The sequence below is a fragment of the Hibiscus syriacus genome, unplaced genomic scaffold (assembly GCF_006381635.1).
Source record: "Hibiscus syriacus cultivar Baekdansim isolate YM2019G1 unplaced genomic scaffold, ASM638163v2 tig00007895_pilon, whole genome shotgun sequence".
Classification (NCBI taxonomy): Eukaryota; Viridiplantae; Streptophyta; class Magnoliopsida; order Malvales; family Malvaceae; genus Hibiscus; species Hibiscus syriacus.
Window position 1 is genome coordinate 199,816 of NW_024062147.1, and position 23,738 is coordinate 223,553.

The 23,738-nt window shown below is 35.1% G+C and overlaps 1 protein-coding gene and 1 pseudogene across 1 annotated transcript; both read right to left on the reverse strand.

Moving 5' to 3' along the window:
• Positions 1–22: 22 nt before the first annotated feature.
• On the reverse strand, positions 23–523 carry LOC120201626. Its single transcript, XM_039202202.1, has one exon. The coding sequence runs from the start codon at positions 422–424 to the stop codon at positions 47–49; it is 378 nt and encodes a 125-aa protein (XP_039058133.1). The 5' UTR covers positions 425–523; the 3' UTR covers positions 23–46.
• Positions 524–756: 233 nt separating this feature from the next.
• LOC120201673 lies at positions 757–3,567 on the reverse strand (annotated as a pseudogene).
• Between the last annotated feature and the right edge of the window lie 20,171 nt (positions 3,568–23,738).

Genomic DNA, 23,738 nt, shown 5'->3' on the forward strand with positions numbered 1-23,738 from the left:
AAAGTAGATATATTTATGAAGCAATAAAAAAAAGTTGCTTAAATTCTCACTCAGACTCTTCCACAGATGCTTCAATTCGAAGGAGAACGAACCCCACAGCAACACCAACGAGAACAAGTCCATTCATGATTGCTGCAATCCTGAATATCTCTCCGACCGCGTTGCATGTCGAATACAAGGCGCCACCGCCGCCTCTACCTTTCCCCCTCGACGGAGCTTTGAGCGAGCTCACCACCTTTGCAAAGGATTGCTCGGTGCACACTGGTTGGCCTAGGGAGACCACGTTGTTGTGAGCTTTTAGCCCACCAAAGGAATTCAATCCTGATATGTAACTCACATTGACTGCACTTCTTCTCCTTGGACTGCGGACGGTGGCGGCAGCCAATGTGGGTGAAGACAGTGTGGCCGAGGCTGTTGTTGCCATTGCTGTACAAGAAAGGTAAGGTTTGAAATTAATGAAGTAAGAGCTGAAAAAATAATGAAAGAAAGGGTTGGAGGAGAGAGTGGATAAGGTGGGGTCAGGATGGACGGTTGATGATAAGCCAATTAGATGAGGTTTGAGTGTAGAGGAAACGATTGTGTAGCTTTAAATGCTGGCCATACGAAATTTGAGATGCTGGGGTTACCAATCAAAGATCTTTTTAAAAAATATTAGATCCATTAATCATTTAATTCAGATTTAAATCATTAATTTTATTAAGGTGTATAACACTTCATCTCATTAAACAAACTAGTAGTTTATAAACCTTTCTTCTCTTTGCCTACAAATATTAAAAATTATTATAATTTCAAGACACACTAATTGAACAAATGAGGGGAAGGGATGCTAAATACCCAGCACTACATTTATTCACTGCTATGTTTGTCTGCTCTAATCTTCATATTCCGTCTCTTCGTCGTCCTCTTCATTGCTTTCCCGATACCTCCATCCGTCCTCTACATTCTCACGGTCTTCTTCAGTTTCTTCGCTATCTTCTTCCTCAAATATTTGTTGTTTAACTGGCCATTGCTTTTTGGGTATGGGTAAAGTGGCAGGGGAAGGACTCATGCCTTTCTGCCTTGCAATCTTTGCAGGAGGCATCTTCACGTTTGGCTTGGCCCTACTTTGTTTCTGACTTTTCCCATTAACTCGCTTTCCAGCATAAGCATCATGATCACTCCCTTCATCCATCTCGTTGTCAGCATTAGGTGTGGCGTTCTCTGCATTCTAATCTGACATGTGACCCGGATGTTCTCTCCTTAAATGGAGTTTTAGTTTGTATTCATGTATGTAAGCTTTTTCACAACCTTCATAAGGGCAAGCATAAGGGCGATCAGATGATGCAGAACCATAGGCACTGCCGGCAGACTTCGGTGTTTTAATTATCTTCTCCACAGGCGGGACATATTTTGCCACTTCCGGCGTTGGGTTCTACCAAATGCAAAGGTGAATATATTAACAAGATGGCATAAATGTCATGTATATAAAACAGGAACATGTTATGACAGCAACGTCACAAACCTTTTCATGGTGTTGTGCAATGTGGTTCTTTAGCTTGTACTCATGAGCATATCTCTTTCCACAATCTCGGTATGGACAGATATGATAGTTTTCTTGTGAATGTGTTTTCATGGGTGACCTCAGATTAAAATCCAAAGAGAATGCCTGTCATTCTCACAATCAAACCATTAGAACTTGAACAAATATACAGCACAAACATATGTTATACTTAAGCATATATGTCCATGCCCATAAAAGCAACACCACGCAAAATTACGTCTACAAAATCACAAATGCTCTACTTGGCAATTTGACCAAGTTCCATTATGGTCTACAATAGACCAATTCACGATTTTACATTCAGAGAGAATATACACAAAACAAGTAATGGAACATGTATGTAAACTATATATATACAAGCATATAGTATATAAATTAACAAGAAAAAGATTACCAGCATGAGATAGATTTACCACCTTACCACAACCTTCGTGTGGGCACACAAAATCTCTCTCTCCAGTGTGAATGTGGAAGTGTCTTTTCAATTTTGAACTATCCAAAAATTTCTGCAGTAATAACAAACAGTATACCACATTAACAACCACCAAATAAAACTATATTTATTTGCCAACACACACACATACAGAGTGAAACAGACACCAATGAAACGCTTCCAGGGTGACATTAATCATTTCCACATTTCCCAAACAAGCATAAATTAGAACTGCTTCATTATAACCGCGATTTTTAGAGGAACTTTCGTAAAATAAATCTGAAAGTATCATGCATCAGAAATAGTAATTTTATACAACATACCTTCCCACAACCCTCATAGTGACAAACACATTGTCTCTCTCCATGAATGTGTGAATGCTTCCTCAAAGCACCAGCATCAATAAATGTCTTTCCACAGCCTTCATAGCTGCAAAGGAAAAGAACTTCAGTAGTAGGCTCTGGTTCAGGTTCCAGTGCGTCCTGCTCTTTCTCCCTTTCATTCAATGCCTCCAAGGTGTGCTCTAAACAAAACAAATTGAGTAAGAAAGGTTAGGTTGGAAAAAACAAGAAGAAGAATATGACATCAAAAATCCTCTACGGGATAATCACCTCACCCCTCCTCTCTAAGGCCTTGAAAGTATCCACAGAATCTATCACTGAAAATAAAATTAAAAAACCAAACATACGAGATATGTTATTCTTCAACCCTATGATGTGGTGAAAATAAAGTTAAGGGAACCTCGTAAGAAAAAATACCAGAAATCAATTGTGAAAAAGAATAAAGACAAATTTCTATCACCAAACAAAGACTGACAAAGGATTAGGATTCAAGTCCTCGCAAGCACTTCTAAACATGATATAAAAAGCAAACCTCCAATTTTCTCTAAACAACCACATAGATACGAAATATCTGTTTCTATTCCAAATCTAAACAAGTAATAATGCTTTGTATAGGAACTGTATACTTTTCCATTGCAAAAGAAAATAAATCAGGTCACAATTACAAAAAAGTAGCAAATAAAAGAAAAACAGAGAGAAAAGAACATATAACTCACCATTTACCCATTTCAAAACCATGCACTTTCCACCCGTTGCTACAACATCTTGAGGTACCCTAAACAAAATTTTGGGTCACATCATTGTCTATAATACAAAGCAAGAATTTGATCACTAAATCATCTCCAAATTTTGTTAAAATATCCAATTTGCATGTATGCTAGATAAAAATGAAAAATGGGCATACTTGAAATCTCAAAACAATAAAAAATAGCTCATTCAAATGAAAAACAACTCTGGAACAAAAGAGAGTTCAATTTGCAAAATAATAATAGCAGAAAGCAATAAAAAAAAATTGATAACAAAACGAGGTCTAATTTACCATCTTTTGAACCATTTAACAGCAGGAGCCTTGGATTTGAGAAGTGGCAGTCTCTCGAATAGATTGTGAACGTACTGCATCTCCATCCGTTATCTTCACAATTGCTAGGGTTTCAAATAGCGGTGTCGCTGCCGCTATTTCACAAAAGAGGCGCCGTCCGCCATCGCTGAAGAATAAATAGCTATGTGAATAAATCTCACAACAATAGCAGCCGGTCGCGGCCGCAAATAGCCAAATAGCAGAGTAACGGAAAATAGCGGCAATATTACTGCTATACCGAAAGCTTAAAAAAACTCCTTCAAAACAGAAAGTATATATGAGACAGAGTAACAAAGCAGTAGAACTGAAAACATAAAATCAAATATAGCAGAGTGATGCATATGCAAAGAACATATTACGCATAAATCTCATGACACAAGAGAAGAGGAGAGGCCGGGGGGAGTGGGCTCAGGGATTTTTTTTTTAAATAAACTTCAGACAAACCACCTGATATATATATATATATATATTATGATTTTTGGTAAGCTACATACTTGGTCGTTTTTTTTAATATTTATTACATATACTACGTATCAATAAAAGAAAATGATGATAGAAATAAGTACATTTGGCTGATAGGTCAAGCTATTAGTTTTTTGTTCCGGTATATTCTTTTAGATCTTGGGTTCTATTATCACGAAGAGCACTTCCCTTACTTTCTCTATAGTCTCCTTTCCTCTCACCTGTAAATAAGACTAAAATTGTGGTTATATACGATATTATTTTGGATAAATAATATTTCTTATAAAGTCGTAGATATTGACATAATCAAGATTATAACGTTCAATGAAATTAATCGAACATTTGATGATACGAGACATGTTTCAATTCAAGTATAAATATGATTTTGTTAGATACTCTAATAAAGGTAGAATTAAGAAAATTTGCAAAAATTTTCTTGTTATTACGACCAAAGAATAAAGAAAGTTTAACAAATTTTATATTTCAATAAATATAACAATTTTAAATAATATGATTAATGTTTCCTCTTTCGTATTATATGATAACGAATATTATTATATATATTAATAAAAATGTTTTGATTAAATTAAATAAATAAAAAAATTGTATATATTTCTCTACTATTTAGTACAAATGACATTGTAAAATCTAATTGGGATGGACCACGACTCTATGTTTCCTGAACCGGCGGGACTTGACCATTGAGTTACAGTCCAGGCCTATTACAATTCATTCAATTCAAGATGGGCCATATATTGCAAAGTTAAAATGTTAGTTTTAGTACAAGTAAACTGGATCCTACATTAAAAAGGAAATTAATATACGGTTAAAAAAACGCTACCGGTTTTGTTATTGTTTAAATAAAAAATCAGTAAAAAAAAATGATCGAAAATATTATTAGGCGCTAAAAATGACCGGTTTTGTTATTATTGGACGTTTTAATCGGATTTTCGAAAGAATGACCGGAAACATTATTAGACGCCAAAAAAATAACTAGAAACATTATTAGGCCCTAAAAAATAACCGAAAATATTTAAAAAATGACGTTTTAGACAATAATAATAATATTACCGGTAATTTTTTACCGATTTAATTATTTAAATAATAACAAAATCGATATCACCTTACATTAAGGTGCTGCACCGTAGAACTTCCCACAATAAAACTCATTTCTGTTGCACTCACAAAGATGGTTTCATTAATAGTTTGATATATAAATGTTTCTTAAACTTGTAATCAAAGATTATTTTATTTGAGCGAATTTGATTCTTCGGATCAATTTTGTATTTAATTATTTTTTAATATAATGCTTAAATTGAATTGTCTCCGTCAAATCTATAATTCAAAAGATAAGATGAATTTAAATTTATTATACATCTTCCGTCTGTCACGCTAGATTACATCTCCGAATTTTTTTGAAACTTTTAATTTTTTATAATTTTTATTCAATTATGACCTTTTAATATAATCACTTTTATCAATTTACAAGTAGATATTATAAATCGTAACTTTATATCTGACATAAACATTAAAAGTTTATATATAAATCCATGTGACATAGAGAAAAAGAATTTCTCTCTCTCTTTTATCATTTATCTTTTTATTACTAATACTACTAAATAGTGATTATTATTTTTATCGATTATACTCTTTATTTAAATAAAAAATAATTTATAAATGATGTATAACTTATTTATTGTCGTCAATAAAATTTTATTCTTTTATAGATTGTAATAATAAATACGTGGAAATATAAAATAAAGTTATCGATGCTATAATGTATCCTATTTGAAATTAGTGGCATCTCGTTAAGCTGTTAACGTCGTGTTAAAATATAGAACGATTTAATTAGCTAAAAATAATAAGAGTAAAATTAAGAAATGGAATAGCGTTGAAACTGGAGGTGGGAAACGTGGAATTTTGCGGCTAAGGGAATTATGTGGTGGTTGTCCCCTCAACGTAGACTGTCGGCACTGGCCCCCTGGCCCTCGTTATTGGTTGCTGTCTCTCACGCGCCTCTTAAATTCGTCGTCCCCATCCACCCACGGTTTACGCCGTGAATCACAAGCAAAATCATCGTCAAATATTTTATTCTATTATTTTTTTTCACAATTCCCGCCGTGAAAATTCGGGAACGGTGAGGGAAATACTACATTTATAAACAAACAAAACTTTACCAAATCAGTGACGGATCGACGAATCGCACGTGACCTACATGTGCGATCATTTTCTTGCTAAAATTCCCATAATATCACTTCAATTGTGTATTTGTGTTAAACTATCCACTTTAATATACATTTTGGCCCCTGCATTCTATATACAAGTTGGAACTTGAACTTTTGTTGAATACAATTTGACCCTAACTACTTTTTTTACAACTTTTAAATAATGGTTCTTTTAATAGTGAAAATAATGGTTAAATTGATCATTTGCTGGACTACATCGTCTTAAATGCATCCACATGAGTTGCTCAAAGTACATCAATAATTTATTAAAAGCAATAATTAAGGATGAATCGAAATATTAATGAATATTTTCACCTTTTTAATATAAAATTTTATGTTTGTCCTGATAATCATAACTGTCGTAACCGGTTTTCGTCCGGGCACGAAATATTAAAATTGGTGGGGAAATTGATGTTAATAAATAATTTTGAGAATAATTTGTGAGTCGCCATCGACCTTTTAGATTAGGTAGGTCGAATACCTAAAAATTTTCTTTTAAAATAGTTTTTAAGAAAACCATATTTAAAAGATGAACTGATCTGCGTTTTATAACCAAAAATTCGTTCTTTTTAATAATAAAAAGGGATTCGTGGTCGGTTACGTTTAGGGAAGGATTAGCACCCCTACAACGCCCAAAATTGGTACTTTTTAATTATAAATTGTCTCTATTATTTAAAAATTCAAAAATATATTTAATTTATGATCCTATTATTTCAAAATTATATAAAAAATATTTATTTATTTAAAAATATCAGAAAAGAACTTCTAGGTGCCTTAAGACAGCTCTTTTCTTTGATATTGATAAATATTAATTTAAATAATATTGTTTAATTTTAAAACATCAGAATAGGACATCCAGTTGTATTAAGACTGTCCTTTTCTTCGATATTAAAAATAAATGTTTAGAAATTAATATTTATTATATATATATTTATGAATATATATCAAAATATTTAACAATATAATAAAAGAATAATTCTATTAAAACAATATTTAAAAACAATAAAATAAATTAAAACATATAAAATAAATGACTAAATTGCAGTAACAATAAAATTAAAAAATCTAATTTATAATTAATCAAAACTATAGGGATTAAATATGTTATTTTTTATTTTTATTTATTTAGTGACTGAAATAAAATCATCTAAAATTCGGATATTAGATTCAAATAAATTAAAAATATAAGCTAGGGATTAAAATATTATTTATTAAAATTAAAGGATTAAATTTGTCATTTATCCTAAATATAAAAAGGACTAAAATAAAAGAAGTTAAAATTCGAAGACTAAATTAAAACTTTTATAAATTCAGTTTAGTGACCAGAATATAAAATTTACAACTATGAAGGACTGCGGAAGGGGTTTAATTATTTCGTAATTACGCGAATAGCCCTTCCCAAAACGACGTCGTTTGGGAAGGGCTATTTAATGCCCAAAATCGGCTGGCCCGAAGGGCCAGTCCTCATTTTCTTTCTTCCCTTTCTCTCTCTTCTCTGAGAGAAATCAGAATTCTCTCGCTTCTCTCTAAAACTGAGAGAAGCACACCGGCCGACAACCGTTCGCCGGTGTTGACCTCGCCGCCGGCCACCGCATCCGGTGGCCGGAAAAAATATTTTTTACTCCTAAAGATAGATCGGACCATCTTATTGATGGTTCCGATGACTGTTTCCCTTAAAACAATCCCTATCAGAGCAAATCTACAAAAAATACCTTCGGCTTTTTGAAGTTTTGGTGAGATCCGGCGACGGTTGGGGCTCTCCGGTGACAGGGTAAGCTTTTGTCTTTCTTCTCTCTTTTTCCTTGCTGTGGTTGATGCTGACTGAGATCGTTGGTAGTTTGTTTGTTTTCCTTTCTCTGTTTTTTTTTTGGTTTCTGTTTCTGTCTCTGTCTCTGTCCCTTCTCTTCGCAGGTGGGTGGTGGCTTTTATAGCCACCACCGGTGCGGTCATCGGACCGGTCCAAAGAGAGGGCTTCGGTGAGTCACCGGACTACCAGTGGTGACTCACTCCGTAGCCTTGGTGTGGACGGCCGACGTTGATCTTCTAGATCCTCCATTCGGGACGTGGCAGCGGCGGAGGCGTCGGCAGTGGGCCATTGGACCACTTGGCAGTGAGGCGGCGGCTGGGATCTGGAACCATCAGAGGCGGCTGGGTGTGGCTAGGGTTTAGAAACCCTAGCTGAAACCTTTTAGGGTTTCTGGTTGGCTGGACCGGTTCTAGTTGGCTTGTAACTGGGCCGGTCCAGTTGTAATTATTTGTTAAATAATAATAATAATAATAATAATAATATTAATAATGATAATAACAATATTAATATTAATAATAATAATAATAAAATGGATAAAAAATAGTATCTTCAGCTGCCCCTCTTTGCTCATTCTTGTGTTAACAAGAATAGGGCAAAGATGAAAAGATAATAAAATTTTTTATCCATTTGACTTTACTTTGATTATAATGGAGATATTGAGTAAATTCTTCTCTCTCTCCAAATAAGTTTTTCTTATTATGAACTCTCTGCTGGGGATGATGATGACCTCTTTTCTGTGATAGAGTCATTCAAAAGGTTGAATAAGCTCTTGATGAGTTCTTCTCATTATGAACTTTCTCTTCTTTCTTCAGATGATATCAAACAAAGGTTGAACAAGCTCTTCTCATTATGAACTTCTTCTTCCTTCTTCAGATGAGTTCTTCTCATTCATGAACTTTCTTTGGCCATGTTGATCCATCAAATGATGAATTTAAACAAAAAGTTGAACAAGTTCTTCTCATTATGAACTTCTTCTTCCTTCTTCAGATGAGTTCTTCTCATTATGAACTTTCTCTGGAAAAGATGATCCACCAAATGATGGATTCAGGTAAAAGGTTGAACAAATTCTTCTCATTATGAACTTCTTATTCCTTCTTCAGATGAGTTCTTCTCATTATGAACTTTCTCTGGAAAAGATGATCCACCAAATGATGGATTCAAGCAAAAGGTTGAACAAGTTCTTCTCATTATGAACTTCTTCTTCCTTCTTCAGATGAGTTCTTCTCATTATGAACTTTCTCTGGAAAAGATGATCCATCAAATGATGAATTTAAACAAAAAAGTTGAACAAGTTCTTCTCATTATGAACTTCTTCTTCCTTCTTCAGATGAGTTCTTCTCATTATGAACTTTCTCTGGAAAAGATGATCCATCAAATGATGAATTTAAACAAAAAAGTTGAACAAGTTCTTCTCATTATGAACTTCTTCTTCCTTCTTCAGATGAGTTCTTCTCATTATGAACTTTCTCTGGAAATGTTGATCCATCAAGTGATGAATTCAAATCTTTGCTAAAATCTTTGAAATTCCTGTTAACAATTCAACAAGAATAAAAATGAATGAAAATGCATCTATTTTTGTAAACACCTAAAATATGATGCATGAATGTTAAGTTATTTGATTTCAAATTGGTGAACTGAGTATTTCTTCAATTGTAGAAACCCAATAAATCTTTCTTCTTCAAATCATAAAATCTATCCTTTTTGACAAATGTAGAGGTAGATATAATGTCACCAAAAATTTCTTGATAATAAAACTCAATTGTATAGGCTCTTGAAAAGCTTGCATTCAGGCAACATGTTGATTCTGATAACAGCTCATCGGATCAAATGACTAAGGCTGCTGATGCACTTCTTCGGATCAAATAACTCAAAGAACACTTTCAGAAGATGCTATTGGCAAATTCATCTTCCAAATTAAATGCTTGATTCTGTCCAATCAGATCAGATAACTCAAAGAACACTTCCAGAAGATGCTATGTTCTTCTAAACCAGATCAGATAACTCAAAGAACACTTCCAGAAGATGCTATGTTCTGTCCAACCAGATCAGATAACTCAAAGAACACTTCCAGAAGATGCTATGTTCTTCTAACCAGATCAGATAACTCAAAGAACACTTCCAGAAGATGCTATATTCTTCTAACCAGATCAGATAACTCAAAGAACACTTCCAGAAGATGCTATGTTTTTCTAACCAGATCAGATAACTCAAAGAACACTTCCAGAAGATGCTATGTTCTTCTAACCAGATCAGATAACTCAAAGAACACTTCCAGAAGATGCTATGTTCTGTCCAACCAGATCAGATAACTCAAAGAACACTTCCAGAAGATGCTATGTTCTGTCCAACCAGATCAGATAACTCAAAGAACACTTCCAGAAGATGCTATTGAGCACATATAAAAGGTTGAATTGTTTATAAACATGTCCAGGAAGTGCCGAATTGACAGAAAGGGTCTGTAAGGCTTCTGAAGCTTATGACAATGAGCCACCTTCGAGTGTCCAGAAGTATGTTCTTGATGAGTGCTGAAAATGGAATCTAGTATGGGTTGGAAGGAATAAAGTTACTCCACTTGAACCTGATGAGGTGGAAATGCTTCTAGGTTTCCTTAAAAACCATATATAAGGATCTGTATAGAAACATGTTTCCCAGTGATATCAATGTCTTGTTTCTTTTTGCTGGAATCAATAATGCAAAGATCATCTTCTACTGTTTTAGTATATCCTTGAAAACAGATGTGCAAGAACTGAATGGTGATCGGTTGGAACAATTGATGAGTAGATTTGGCGGATTCGACCTTGTTGTCGGTATCACCACTTGTAACAATCTTGATGTTCATGACTTTAAGCTAGTGATGATTTGCCTATTTTGTATTCCATGTATTTAAAAGTATTAACATAAAGTGATATTCAGAAATCTTTAATTTATTTCAAAATTATGTTAATTCAATAGAAAAGAATAAATTGAATTTCCAAAAATAAATTAAATCTCAAATAAATTGAACTTGAAATAGATAAAATTGTATTCAAAGTTCTGGCAAACATAATAATGATAAAAATTCAAATGTCTCAACAAATTATGAGCATAAGTATTTCTAAATTAATCAAGTTGACACAACTTAGAGTAATGATGTAAGCCTTTGTCTGGAAGATCTCAATCGTTGTCAAAATGCTTGTAGATGTGAAGCTTCTTCCAAACTATCAAAATCTTAAGAGAGTTCAATTGCCAGATGCCTAATATCAAACTGCATTTGAGCCGCCTTTTCAGGTTTTCAACTCAGATCCTTCCTTTGGTTACAAGATGCCCTTTGCGGGTTTTCACCTTGACCCCCTTTCTTTTTCTTCTCTTTTTTCATTTTCTATTTTTTCTTTCTTTTTCTCTTCTTTTTTTTTTTTTTTTTTTTTTCAAGCATAATATTTCTTGACAGAATCCGAGTTTATTGGATTTCTCAGAATTTTTCCATCCATTTCTGCCAAGATCAACGCTCCTCCGGAAAAGGCCTTTTTCACAACATATGGTCCTTCCCAATTAGGCATCCATTTCCCACGGAAATCTTTATGTATAGGCAAAATCTTTTTTAATACTAGATCACCCTCTTGGAATTCTCTTGGATGTACTTTTTTGTCATGAGACTTCATCATCCGTTTCTGATACATCTGTCCATGGCAAATAGCTTTCAATCTTTTCTCCTCAATAAGGTTTAATTGATCAACTCTAGCTTGGATCCATTCAGATTCATCCAATTTTGTTTCTCTCAATATTCGAAGCGATGGAATCTCAACTTCAATTGGTAAGACTGCTTCCATCCCGTAGACTAAAGAAAACGGTGTTGCCCCAGTAGATGTTCGAACAGTAGTTCGGTATGCATATAGAGCAAAAGGTAACTTCTCGTGCCAATCTTTGTAAGTTTCAGTAGTCTTTGTAATGATTCTCTTGATGTTCTTATTTGCTGCTTCAACTGCCCCATTCATCTTTGGACGATATGCCACTGAATTTGCATGTTTGATCTTAAACTGTGTACAAAGTTCGGTCATCATTTTGTTGTTCAGGTTCAGAGCATTATCTGTAATGATCCTCTCTGGTAGGCCATATCGGCAAACTATCTCTTTCTTTATGAACTTGCAGACTGTGGACCTCTTAATATTAGTGTATGAAGCAGCTTCAACCCATTTGGTAAAATAATCAATTGCCACAAGGATGAAGCAATGTCCATTTGATGCTTTTGGTGTAATTGCCCCAATGGCATCTATTCCCCACATAGAAAATGGCCAAGGTGCTGTCATTACATGTAGAGGAGATGGGGGTACATGAATCTTGTCTGCATATATCTGGCATTTATGACATTTCCTTGCATAATCAATGCAATCTGTGTGCATGGTAGCCCAATAGTATCCATATCTCATTATTTTTCTGGCCATGGAAAGACCATTTGCATGTGTTCCACATATTCCACTGTGTACTTCTTCAATGACGTTTCGAGCTTCGCTAGTATTTAAACATCTCAATAGCATTTGATCACTGCTTCTTCTATACATAATCTCTCCATCAAGAAAATATCCAGCAGCCATTCTTCTCAAGGTTCTTTTATCAATTTCTGATGCATTTGGTGGATAAGTTTGATTTTTGATATATTGCAGGATATCATGATACCATGGTTTACCATCTACCTCTTCTTCCACACTATAACAATGTGCAGGAATTTCATATACTTGCATTTTGATTGGCATCATATCAAATTTCTTAGTTGCCTGAAACATAGCAGCTAATGTAGCCAAAGCATCTGCCATTTGATTTTCTTCTCGAGGGAGATAATTGAAGGTAACTCTCTCAAATTCTTTCACTAATTCGAGTGTAAAATTTCGGTATTCCAATAATTTGGGATCTTTTGTTTCCCATTCTCCTCGCAATTGATACACCACCAAAGATGAATCTCCATATATCTTGAGAAATTTGATTTTTCTTTCTATAGCTGCTTTTAACCCCATGACACAAGCTTCATATTCCGCCATATTATTGGTACAAAAGAACTCCAGTCTGCTTGTAAAGGGATAATAAACATTTTCTGGAGAAATCAACACTGCCCCGATTCCTCGTCCCAAAGCATTAGATGCTCCATCAAAATAAAGCTTCCAAGTTGCAAATTCATCATTTATTCTGATTTCTTCATTCATGGATATGCACAACAAATCTTCATCGGGAAAATTGAAGTTCAAAGGCTGATAATCATTTGATACACGACTGGCGAGAAAATCAGCTATGACACTTCCTTTTATCGCTTTTTGGTTGACATAGATAATATCAAACTCAGATAATAACATCTGCCATCTAGCCATTCTGCCTGTCAAAGCTGGTGATTCCATTAAGAATTTCAAAGGATCAAGTTTTGATATCAACCAAGTAGTATGGTATAACATATATTGTCTGAGTCTTCGAGTAGTCCACACCAAAGCACAACATAATTTTTGTATTGGTGGATATCGAACTTCACAATCGGTAAATTTCTTGCTCAGATAATAAATAGCTTTTTCTTTCCTTCCTGATTCATCATGCTGTCCTAGTACACATCCCATCGAATTTTCGAAGACCGTCAAATAGAGAATTAATGGTCTATCAGGCATTGGTGATACTAAAATTGGGGCATTGGATAAATATTTCTTAATAATATCCAAAGTTTCCTGACATTCTTCATTCCAGACTTCAGGGTTGTTCTTTCGAAGTAATTTGAACACTGGATCACATTTGTCAGTCAATTGAGAAATGAACCGAGATATATAATTTAATCTCCCCAAAAAGCCTCGAACTTCTTTTTTTGTATTGGGTGGTGGAAGATCTTGAATTGCTTTGACTTTATCTGGATCAATCTCGATTCCTTTTTTGCTGACCACAAATCCCAAAAGTTTTCCGGAAGTTACGCCAAAAGTGCATTTTGCGGGGTTAAGCTTTAATTGATATTTCTTCAATCTCTGAAAAAGCTTTCTCAGATTTTGAATATGTTCTTCTTCCGTTCTGGATTTGGCAATCATGTCATCTACATATACTTCAATCTCTTTGTGCATCATGTCATGAAACAAAGTTACCATAGCTCTTTGATATGTTGCCCCTGCATTTTTCAATCCAAATGGCATCACTTTATAACAGAATGTGCCCCACATGGTTATAAATGTTGTTTTTTCTATGTCTTCAGGATTCATTTTTATCTGATTATATCCTGAAAAACCATCCATAAATGAAAACCATGCGTGTCCTGCAGTATTGTCCACCAATGTATCTATGTGGGGTAATGGAAAACTATCTTTTGGACTAGCTTTGTTGAGATCTCTGTAATCCACACACATTCGAACCTTCCCATTCTTCTTTGGTACGGGAACAATGTTGGCTACCCATTCTGGGTATTTGGATGCTTGTAGGAAACCTGCATTGATTTGTTTCATCACTTCTTCTTTGATTTGCAACAACATTTCTGGCCTCATTCTTCTAAGCTTTTGTTGGATTGGTTTATATTCTGGATTGATTGGAAGCTTGTGTATCACTATATCTGTGCTCAAACCAGGCATATCTTGATAGGACCAGGCAAATATATCTTTGAACTCTTGAAGGAGATTTATCAATTCTTGTTTTATATGGACTGTCAGAGTGGTACCAATTTTCACCTCTTTTCTGTCTTCATCTGTTCCCAAATTCACAGTCTCAACCTTTTCTTTGTGGGGTAGAATTTGTTTGTCTTCTTTTTCTACCAATCTTAATAGTTCAGTAGGAATATCACATTCCAGTTCATCTTCACAACCATTGATTTCTTCCAGACATATAGGCTGCTCTAAATTTATCACTGGATTAAATTTAGGAATACACATGCTATTAACACTGTGACACCTGCAAATTTAAATCGGACATATTTACGAAAGAATATAATAAATTTATGAAATGTAAAAATGTAATAAAATGTAAAGAATGATTGCCATCTGAAAATTTTAAAGAAAATTTCTTATATTTAACATAATTTCTTTTACAAGATAACAAAAAGTTTTCATATTTTTGAGCTAAACATAAAGATTAGTTCTGAATATTACTCTGCATTAATATTAAAAACTATAGGAAGATCTTCAGTGGTCCAATTGGTGAGTGTTTCTTCAGGAAGGCATGGTCGAATCATATCCAAGTACTTGCCAGTCTTGTTGTCATTCGAGATCATGTTGATAAATAATCCATTCATAGCTTCTTCAACTATGTCTTGGTCTTTCATCAACTTTTCTTCTTTAAAGGCTTCAACAAGTTGCTGTTCCACATTAATTGTTCCCCCTGATCTGAATGTTGTCCTCAACTGTGGGAAAGACATGTGTTTCCAAAGGATTTCTCCTCCTTTTAATTTTGCTTTTCTGTCTTCACATCTTCTTTTCATCTCTTTGTTCTTTTGCTGAAAATTTGGCTTAAATCCCAGCCCAAAACGGTCTTTTTTCATCTTTATACTGATAGGAACTGAAATCCCTTGAAGATTCTTTCCTAGACCTCTCCCAGCTTTAGCTCCGATGCCTAAAGTTTGTTGTACCGTCATCTTGGTGCAATTGGACAATTTGGGATATGGAATTTTGCTTCCTTCTGCAATAAAGGTTGCATTTACAAATTCAAGAGCTCGAAAAGAGCATTCAAGAGCCTCATCATTGGTGTCGATATATGGAACATCGCTTGTTACAGACGCAATGATTTCTTCTTCAGCACTGACGCATATGAGTTGTCCATCAACAACAAATTTCAATTTCTGATGTAATGAAGAAGGAACGGCTCCTGCTGAATGAATCCATGGCCTCCCTAATAGACAATTATATGTAGGGTGGATGTCCATCACCACAAAGTCAATACTGTACACGACTGGTCCAATTAACAACGGTATTTCCATTTTCCCAAGCACTTCTTTTTGGGTACCATCAAAGGCTCGTACCACATTCTGATAACTCTTCATGTGTGATTGATCCAGAGGCATTCTTTGAAGTGTAACTAGAGGCATCAAATTGAGGGCAGACCCATTGTCAATCAATACTCCTGGCAACACATGACCATGACAATGTGTCGTGATGTTTAAAGCTTTTACTGACCCCATTCCGCCTTCTGGTATTTCATCATCTGTGAAGGTTATGTAATTGTCGGCGGCTATATGTCCCACAATTCTGTCAAGTTTATTGAGGGATATATCTTCGGGGATAAATGTTTGATTGAGGATTTTCATCAAAGCATTTCTATGCGCTTCTGAATTCATCAATAGATCAAGAATAGAAATTCTCGCTTGTTGTTTGTGTAGTTGTTCAACCACACTATACTCACTATGTTTCAAAAATTTCAAAAATTCTTGAGCTTGTTTTTCTGTCACAGGCTCATTAAATGCTGGAAGGGATTCATCCTCAAATACCTTCTGAGGTATTGCCATGGCTTTTCCTTTTGCTTTCACTTGTTCTGAAGCATTAGATGTTTCGGGAGAGTAACATCTCCCACTTCTCGTAAAGAAACCGACTTCGCTCACTGCTTCAGATGTCGATGTTGTACTCAAACTCTGTTTTTTCTCTTCTGTTAGAGAATCAGATCCTCCTACCATTGAAACATTGGTAGTATAATTCCAAGGTACCCTGCGGGTATCTTTGTATGGAAATGGTAGAGGAGTGGTAATAACTACTTTTGGCTTTATTGGTGCAGGAATCACCGTGGATGATTTCACATTAATGACCACAGGATCATTTATTCTTTGACTTGGTTTAGAATCCTCTTATGTTCCAATTTCTGCACCAAATCCCTGAACTCAGGACATAGTTGAATTTTATGCCCTTTCTTCTGATGATATTCACAATAATTCTTGCCTTCATTCTGCTTTGGCTTGAATTGTTGTGGAATTATACCGGCTAAAGAAAGCTGTTGGAATATCCAAACAAATGGAGATTTAATTTCAGAAATGTCAGTCTTTGCTTTCTTTCTGTTCTCTTCCTGAATTGCATTCACGTTTTTATCTCCATGATTTGGCAATGGATGACTTGATGCGGATGGTGTATTGAATTCCAACTTCCCAGTGTTGATTAAATTTTGAACCACCCTTTTGAATGCTAGACAGTTTTCAATAGAATGTCCTGTAATTCCTTCATGGTAAACACAGTGTGCCTTTTTATCATACCAAGGAGGGAATGGTGGTTGCATGGGAACCAAAGGGTAGGGCCGTATAACATCTGCTTTTAACAGCGAATCATAGACCTCTGCATATGATACTGGTAAAGGTGTAAAAGATAACCTTTCATTTTCCTTTCGAGATCCTCTGGAATCTGCTCGATTAGTGTTTGTTTCCTCTTTCTTAACCCTTGGTTGGGTTATTGTAACACTTTTCGATGAATCTTTGCTATAAGAATTGGCATTGTTGACCTCATTCTCCTTTTTCCGGTATGTAGGTCTTTTGGAACTAGACCCATCATTCGATTCAATCTTGCCACTTTTCAAGACATTTTCAATTAATTCTCCAGAAATGACCAAATCTGCAAAATTTCTGGTTGCATTCCCCATTAGATGATTTAAATAAGGGGCCTTCAATGTATGGACAAACATAACTGTGGCCTCTTTTTCTGACAAAGGTGGTTGAACTTGAGCCGCAGTGTCACGCCATCTCTGGGCATACTGTCTGAATGTTTCATTATTCTTTTTCTCCAAGTTTTGGAGAGTCCATCTATCAGGGACCATGTCTGTCACATGGCGATACTGCTCTAAAAATGCTTTAGCCAAATCTTTCCAGGATCTAATGTTGGCTTTGGTCAATTGAGTATACCATTTTAAAGCCGGTCCTGTCAAACTATCCTGGAAGCAGTGAATTAACAATTTCTCGTCCTTCACATATCCTGCCATTCTTCGACAAAACATAGTAATGTGGGATGAAGGGCATGTAGTACCGTTATATTTATCAAATTCGGGAGCTTTGAACTTGATAGGGAGGATTAGGTCTGGAACCAAACTTAACTCACTAGCATCAAATCCATAGAATGATTCAGTTATTTCCACGGATTTCATTCGTTCTTCTAAGCTCTTGATCTGTCTGGTCAGCTCTTCATTTACTTTTTGTTTCTCATTCAGCTCATTCAAATCTGGGATCAAATGCTCAGTATTAAGATCCCCTATTTTCACATCGGATATAAGTGGATTTTTGCTTGAAGATGCAGGATCCACTTGTTGATCTTCATGTGGTTTGACTTCTTGTAATGCAGATGTACGAGCATTGATTTGTATAGGGGTAGTACCAGAATGATAAATTGGTTCTGGTGGAAAACCTATAGGATACATAGATTCTTGATCAAAAGATACAGGATTTTCAGGCATTTTTCCACTGATAGCCTGCCTTTTAAACATGTCCTCTATCTTCTTCATCATACTATCTTGTGAATTTGCAATGCTGGCTTCAATTTTTTCCAACTTCATTCTCATTTCTTCTTGTTCTTTATGATGCTGTTCCTCAATACGCTGTATTTTATCCTCCATAATTCTCTTAGTGGCTTGTCTAGTACCGTAGTGATGTAGTATTTCTCTCTTGGCCAGAGTAACTGCGATTAAAAAATCTTTTAATATTATTTTTTCAAATTTTAATTAATGAATTTTAACTTAATAAATAAAATAATAATTCATAGCGGAAATTATGAAATGAATGATGAATGTATGCAAAATGCATGTATGAAAAAAACATTGATCCCAAAAAGTTAACTGTCATAGAACAACTTTCATCGGCATACAAAAGTTTCTTTATAATAGTTCAGAACTACAAATAAGGCATAGCTTTCCTATTAAGCTCTATAATTTCTTTCATTAACCATGACACCTTCTTTCCACACTTAGAAACTGGATCAACGTGATGCTCAATTATTTCGGCTTCAACAGCTAGTTCCCCAACATATCTGGCAACCTCGCTCATTTGTACCATGGCCTCGAACACCATATTGCTTCTTTCTTCACTTCTTTCGACATAGAACTCAGTTGACTTTTGCCATCGTTCAGTTGTTCCTTCAAGAGTTTGCTCTAACTCAGTGATTCTGACTTGACAATTGTGCAGAATTTTTTCAAGATCTCTAATGCGTCTTCGCAGTGAAGCATTTTCCTCATTACTTTCTTTGAGATCATTAGGTCCTAGACGAACCTTTTCTTGAAACAATGATTCTTCCAGTTGCAAAATGTAAGCATTAAACTCTGAGTTTTTGTTTCTAGACTGATCCAAATCCTCTTCAAGTTTTGTTCGAGCTTCTTGCGTTCTTTGATTAAGCTTCTGGATTTGAACATCTTTGTTTCTGCATCTTTGCATCCAATTGCTAGCCACTTCCTGCTCTACCTCAAGTCTAGTGTTGAAATTTTTTCTTTCCAGCTCCCATTTTTCTTTTTCAACATTGGATTCTTCCATCTTTTGGCCTCTGACTTCAAGTTCAGCAATCAACTGGTTCATTTCAGATTCAAATCCTTTGAACATGCTATTTTTCTCGCCTTCAAACTTATTAAAGATGTCATTCTTCATCTCTTCTAAATCTTTGGCTCGATCCCTTTCTCTTTGCATTTCATTCATGATCTCGCGGTGTTCAGCCTTGTGTTTTATAATTCGCTCTCGTCTGTCGACCTCCAAATCTTCCATTTTTTGCTTTCCTTTTTCCAGGCTTTTGAGTAGACGGCTATTCTTTCCTTTCAGATCTTCAACTCGTCTTTTCTCGATGTTCAATTCTTTGATCATCTGTACCGTCGATTGGCTAGGTCTTGATGTTTTTCGGGATTTATATAACTCCTGATAATCTTTCTGTAAGGCTCTGTACTCATCCTCACCTTTTTCTTTATCTTTTCTCAACATTGCACATTGTGACGAATGAAAGTCAATGTCAACCCCCAACATAGCTTTATCTTGTCTCATTTGCTCTAACTCTTTCGACCAACCATCTCTTTCTGTTTCAAACTCAGCTCTCAGGATTTCAATCTCTGATGGAACCACCTTAATGCGATCTTCCATAGAGATATCCTCGTTTTGATCTGGTAGAGGAATATTTTCGTTTTTTCTGACATATCTCCAATCTTCATAATCAGGAGTTAGCATTTCTTTTGCTGCTTTAGCTCGAATACAAAAAGTTGTTTTCCAAGCTGTAACGGCTTCCATGATATTTCTTTTATAATTTTTGCTGTGAAATGCGAACTCAGATGACTGTAATCCAGCAGTGACAGGTACAAATTGACGACCTTCATACTGTCTTATAACCAGAAGTGGTGCATATCCAATTCCTCCCCATAATCCGAGCAACATTATCCAGTTGTAATCACCACATTTGTAAATGAATTCCCTTTGTATTTGCCACGGGGCTCGCCAAACAACGTCATTGCTTTGCAGATTTCTAAAGGCATTAATCCACATATCCTTCTTAATTTCTTTCGGCCATTCCTGCTCCAGAAATTCTTTTAATGGTGAATAATCCGTATTAAAGCGTCGGTATGAAACCTTTTCTGTTCTCCAGAAATGACTACGGATCCAAACATATAACAACTGGGTACACCCTGAGAATCGTCCACCTCCTAGCCTTCTGCAAGCATTTAACGATCTGAAGGTCTCTGCTAGGATGGCAGAAACAGGATTAATCTTCTTCGGTAGTTGTTCAAACAAGTCTACCACTGCAGCTTCAATATATCCCAATACTTTTGGGAATATGACCATACCATATATACCCAGAGCAAATAGATCAAATCGTACTTTAGCGTCTGGATGACTCTGAATAAGCTCTCTGATGTTGGTCCAAGCAATACCTTCGCTTTCGCCTTTTTGTTTTGTACGGGATGCTACCCATTCTTCTCGTACCCCGGCAATTTTTGCTAATTTAACTCGGAAGGGTTGAGTTTTAATTGACTTTGAATAGATTCGATTCTCCAAAGCCCCTTCGATATGTAACAAAGTTGTGTATTCTTCAATAGTAGGGATCAAGTCCTCCTTATTGAAAGTGAAGCAATTGTACCCTGGATTCCAGAATTGAACTAGGGCTCGGAGTAATTCATCATCAACTTCTACATAGAGCAGGTATGGGATGTCTCCGTAAGTCTGATAAAACTGCAATTTTTTGTTTGAATCCCAACTTTCCCAAATACTTCGCAAATCTTGCAGATCATTTCTTTTTAGTGAAACTGAAGCATAACTGGCCAAGTCAGATACATAATCATTCTGCAAACTGTCTCCTTCTTGTCTTTGTAAATCCTCAGCCCACTGTCTTACTTCTGAGTTTAGAATTACTTGACTTGAACCCTTTTTATCCATGGATGAAGGTTTTCCAATGAGACTATTAACACAAGGATCAATGTCTTTTATCCTGTATGATGCTATGCAAACAGAAAAATAAAGAACACACAAAAAGAAAATAAGTTAGTTTAAAGGATAATAACATTTATTTAATTTAAACATGCTTTTCTAAATAATTTAAATAAACATGTAAAATAAATTAACAGGAAAAACATAATTCATTTCTCCTGTGTGTACACCTATTTTGGACACAATTTCGGCATGACTTCTGATTGGAAGAGTTTCTAAGGTTTTTTTTATATGCAGGGTTTCAGAACTAGGAGTAAAGGTACCCGAATTGTCCTTGTTAGTGCCCCCTTGGGTTGCTAACCCTCAATCCTAGTCCATTACAGACTAAAGTGAATCGAGTTCAATTCGAGGGGATACATTTCTCTATGCCTGACACGGAGAATAAATTCTCACGAAGACAGAGAGCATATGAACCCCGAAAGTTACTTGCTAGGTCTGACACGGAGAATAAATTCTCACGAAGACGTTGCTTTCACTTTCACTTAAAAGGGACAACTCAATTATAGAGCTTTATGTTATGCAATGCAAGTGTTGTGTGTGAGGAGAAATGTTAAACTTTTGACATAAAAATAAATACTGAAATAAAATACTTGCAAATAAAACATATAAATATTATAAAAATAATAAATATAAAAAAAATTTGAAAAGAAAGAATTAAAAATTAAATATATAAAATTTTTTAATTTTTAATAGAGACAATTTATAATTAATTTTTAAAAGTTTGACCAGTCCCCAGCAGAGTCGCCAAGCTGTCGTAACCGGTTTTCGTCCGGGCACGAAATATTAAAATTGGTGGGGAAATTGATGTTAATAAATAATTTTGAGAATAATTTGTGAGTCGCCATCGACCTTTTAGATTAGGTAGGTCGAATACCTAAAAATTTTCTTTTAAAATAGTTTTTAAGAAAACCATATTTAAAAGATGAACTGATCTGCGTTTTATAACCAAAAATTCGTTCTTTTTAATAATAAAAAGGGATTCGTGGTCGGTTACGTTTAGGGAAGGATTAGCACCCCTACAACGCCCAAAATTGGTACTTTTTAATTATAAATTGTCTCTATTATTTAAAAATTCAAAAATATATTTAATTTATGATCCTATTATTTCAAAATTATATAAAAAATATTTATTTATTTAAAAATATCAGAAAAGAACTTCTAGGTGCCTTAAGACAGCTCTTTTCTTTGATATTGATAAATATTAATTTAAATAATATTGTTTAATTTTAAAACATCAGAATAGGACATCCAGTTGTATTAAGACTGTCCTTTTCTTCGATATTAAAAAATAAATGTTTAGAAATTAATATTTATTATATATATATTTTATGAATATATATCAAAATATTTAACAATATAATAAAAGAATAATTCTATTAAAACAATATTTAAAAACAATAAAATAAATTAAAACATATAAAATAAATGACTAAATTGCAGTAACAATAAAATTAAAAAATCTAATTTATAATTAATCAAAACTATAGGGATTAAATATGTTATTTTTTATTTTTATTTATTTAGTGACTGAAATAAAATCATCTAAAATTCGGATATTAGATTCAAATAAATTAAAAATATAAGCTAGGGATTAAAATATTATTTATTAAAATTAAAGGATTAAATTTGTCATTTATCCTAAATATATAAAAAGGACTAAAATAAAAGAAGTTAAAATTCGAAGACTAAATTAAAACTTTTATAAATTCAGTTTAGTGACCAGAATATAAAATTTACAACTATGAAGGACTGCGGAAGGGGTTTAATTATTTCGTAATTACGCGAATAGCCCTTCCCAAAACGACGTCGTTTGGGAAGGGCTATTTAATGCCCAAAATCGGCTGGCCCGAAGGGCCAGTCCTCATTTTCTTTCTTCCCTTTCTCTCTTCTCTGAGAGAAATCAGAATTCTCTCGCTTCTCTCTAAAACTGAGAGAAGCACACCGGCCGACAACCGTTCGCCGGTGTTGACCTCGCCGCCGGCCACCGCATCCGGTGGCCGGAAAAAATATTTTTTACTCCTAAAGATAGATCGGACCATCTTATTGATGGTTCCGATGACTGTTTCCCTTAAAACAATCCCTATCAGAGCAAATCTACAAAAAATACCTTCGGCTTTTTGAAGTTTTGGTGAGATCCGGCGACGGTTGGGGCTCTCCGGTGACAGGGTAAGCTTTTGTCTTTCTTCTCTCTTTTTCCTTGCTGTGGTTGATGCTGACTGAGATCGTTGGTAGTTTGTTTGTTTTCCTTTCTCTGTTTTTTTTTGGTTTCTGTTTCTGTCTCTGTCTCTGTCCCTTCTCTTCGCAGGTGGGTGGTGGCTTTTATAGCCACCACCGGTGCGGTCATCGGACCGGTCCAAAGAGAGGGCTTCGGTGAGTCACCGGACTACCAGTGGTGACTCACCCCGTAGCCTTGGTGTGGACGGCCGACGTTGATCTTCTAGATCCTCCATTCGGGACGTGGCAGCGGCGGAGGCGTCGGCAGTGGGCCATTGGACCACTTGGCAGTGAGGCGGCGGCTGGGATCTGGA

Excerpts from the sequence above, each read along its gene's own strand:
- LOC120201626 (XM_039202202.1), bottom strand. The coding sequence starts at position 424 with ATGGCAACAACAGCCTCGGCCACACTGTCTTCACCCACATTGGCTGCC.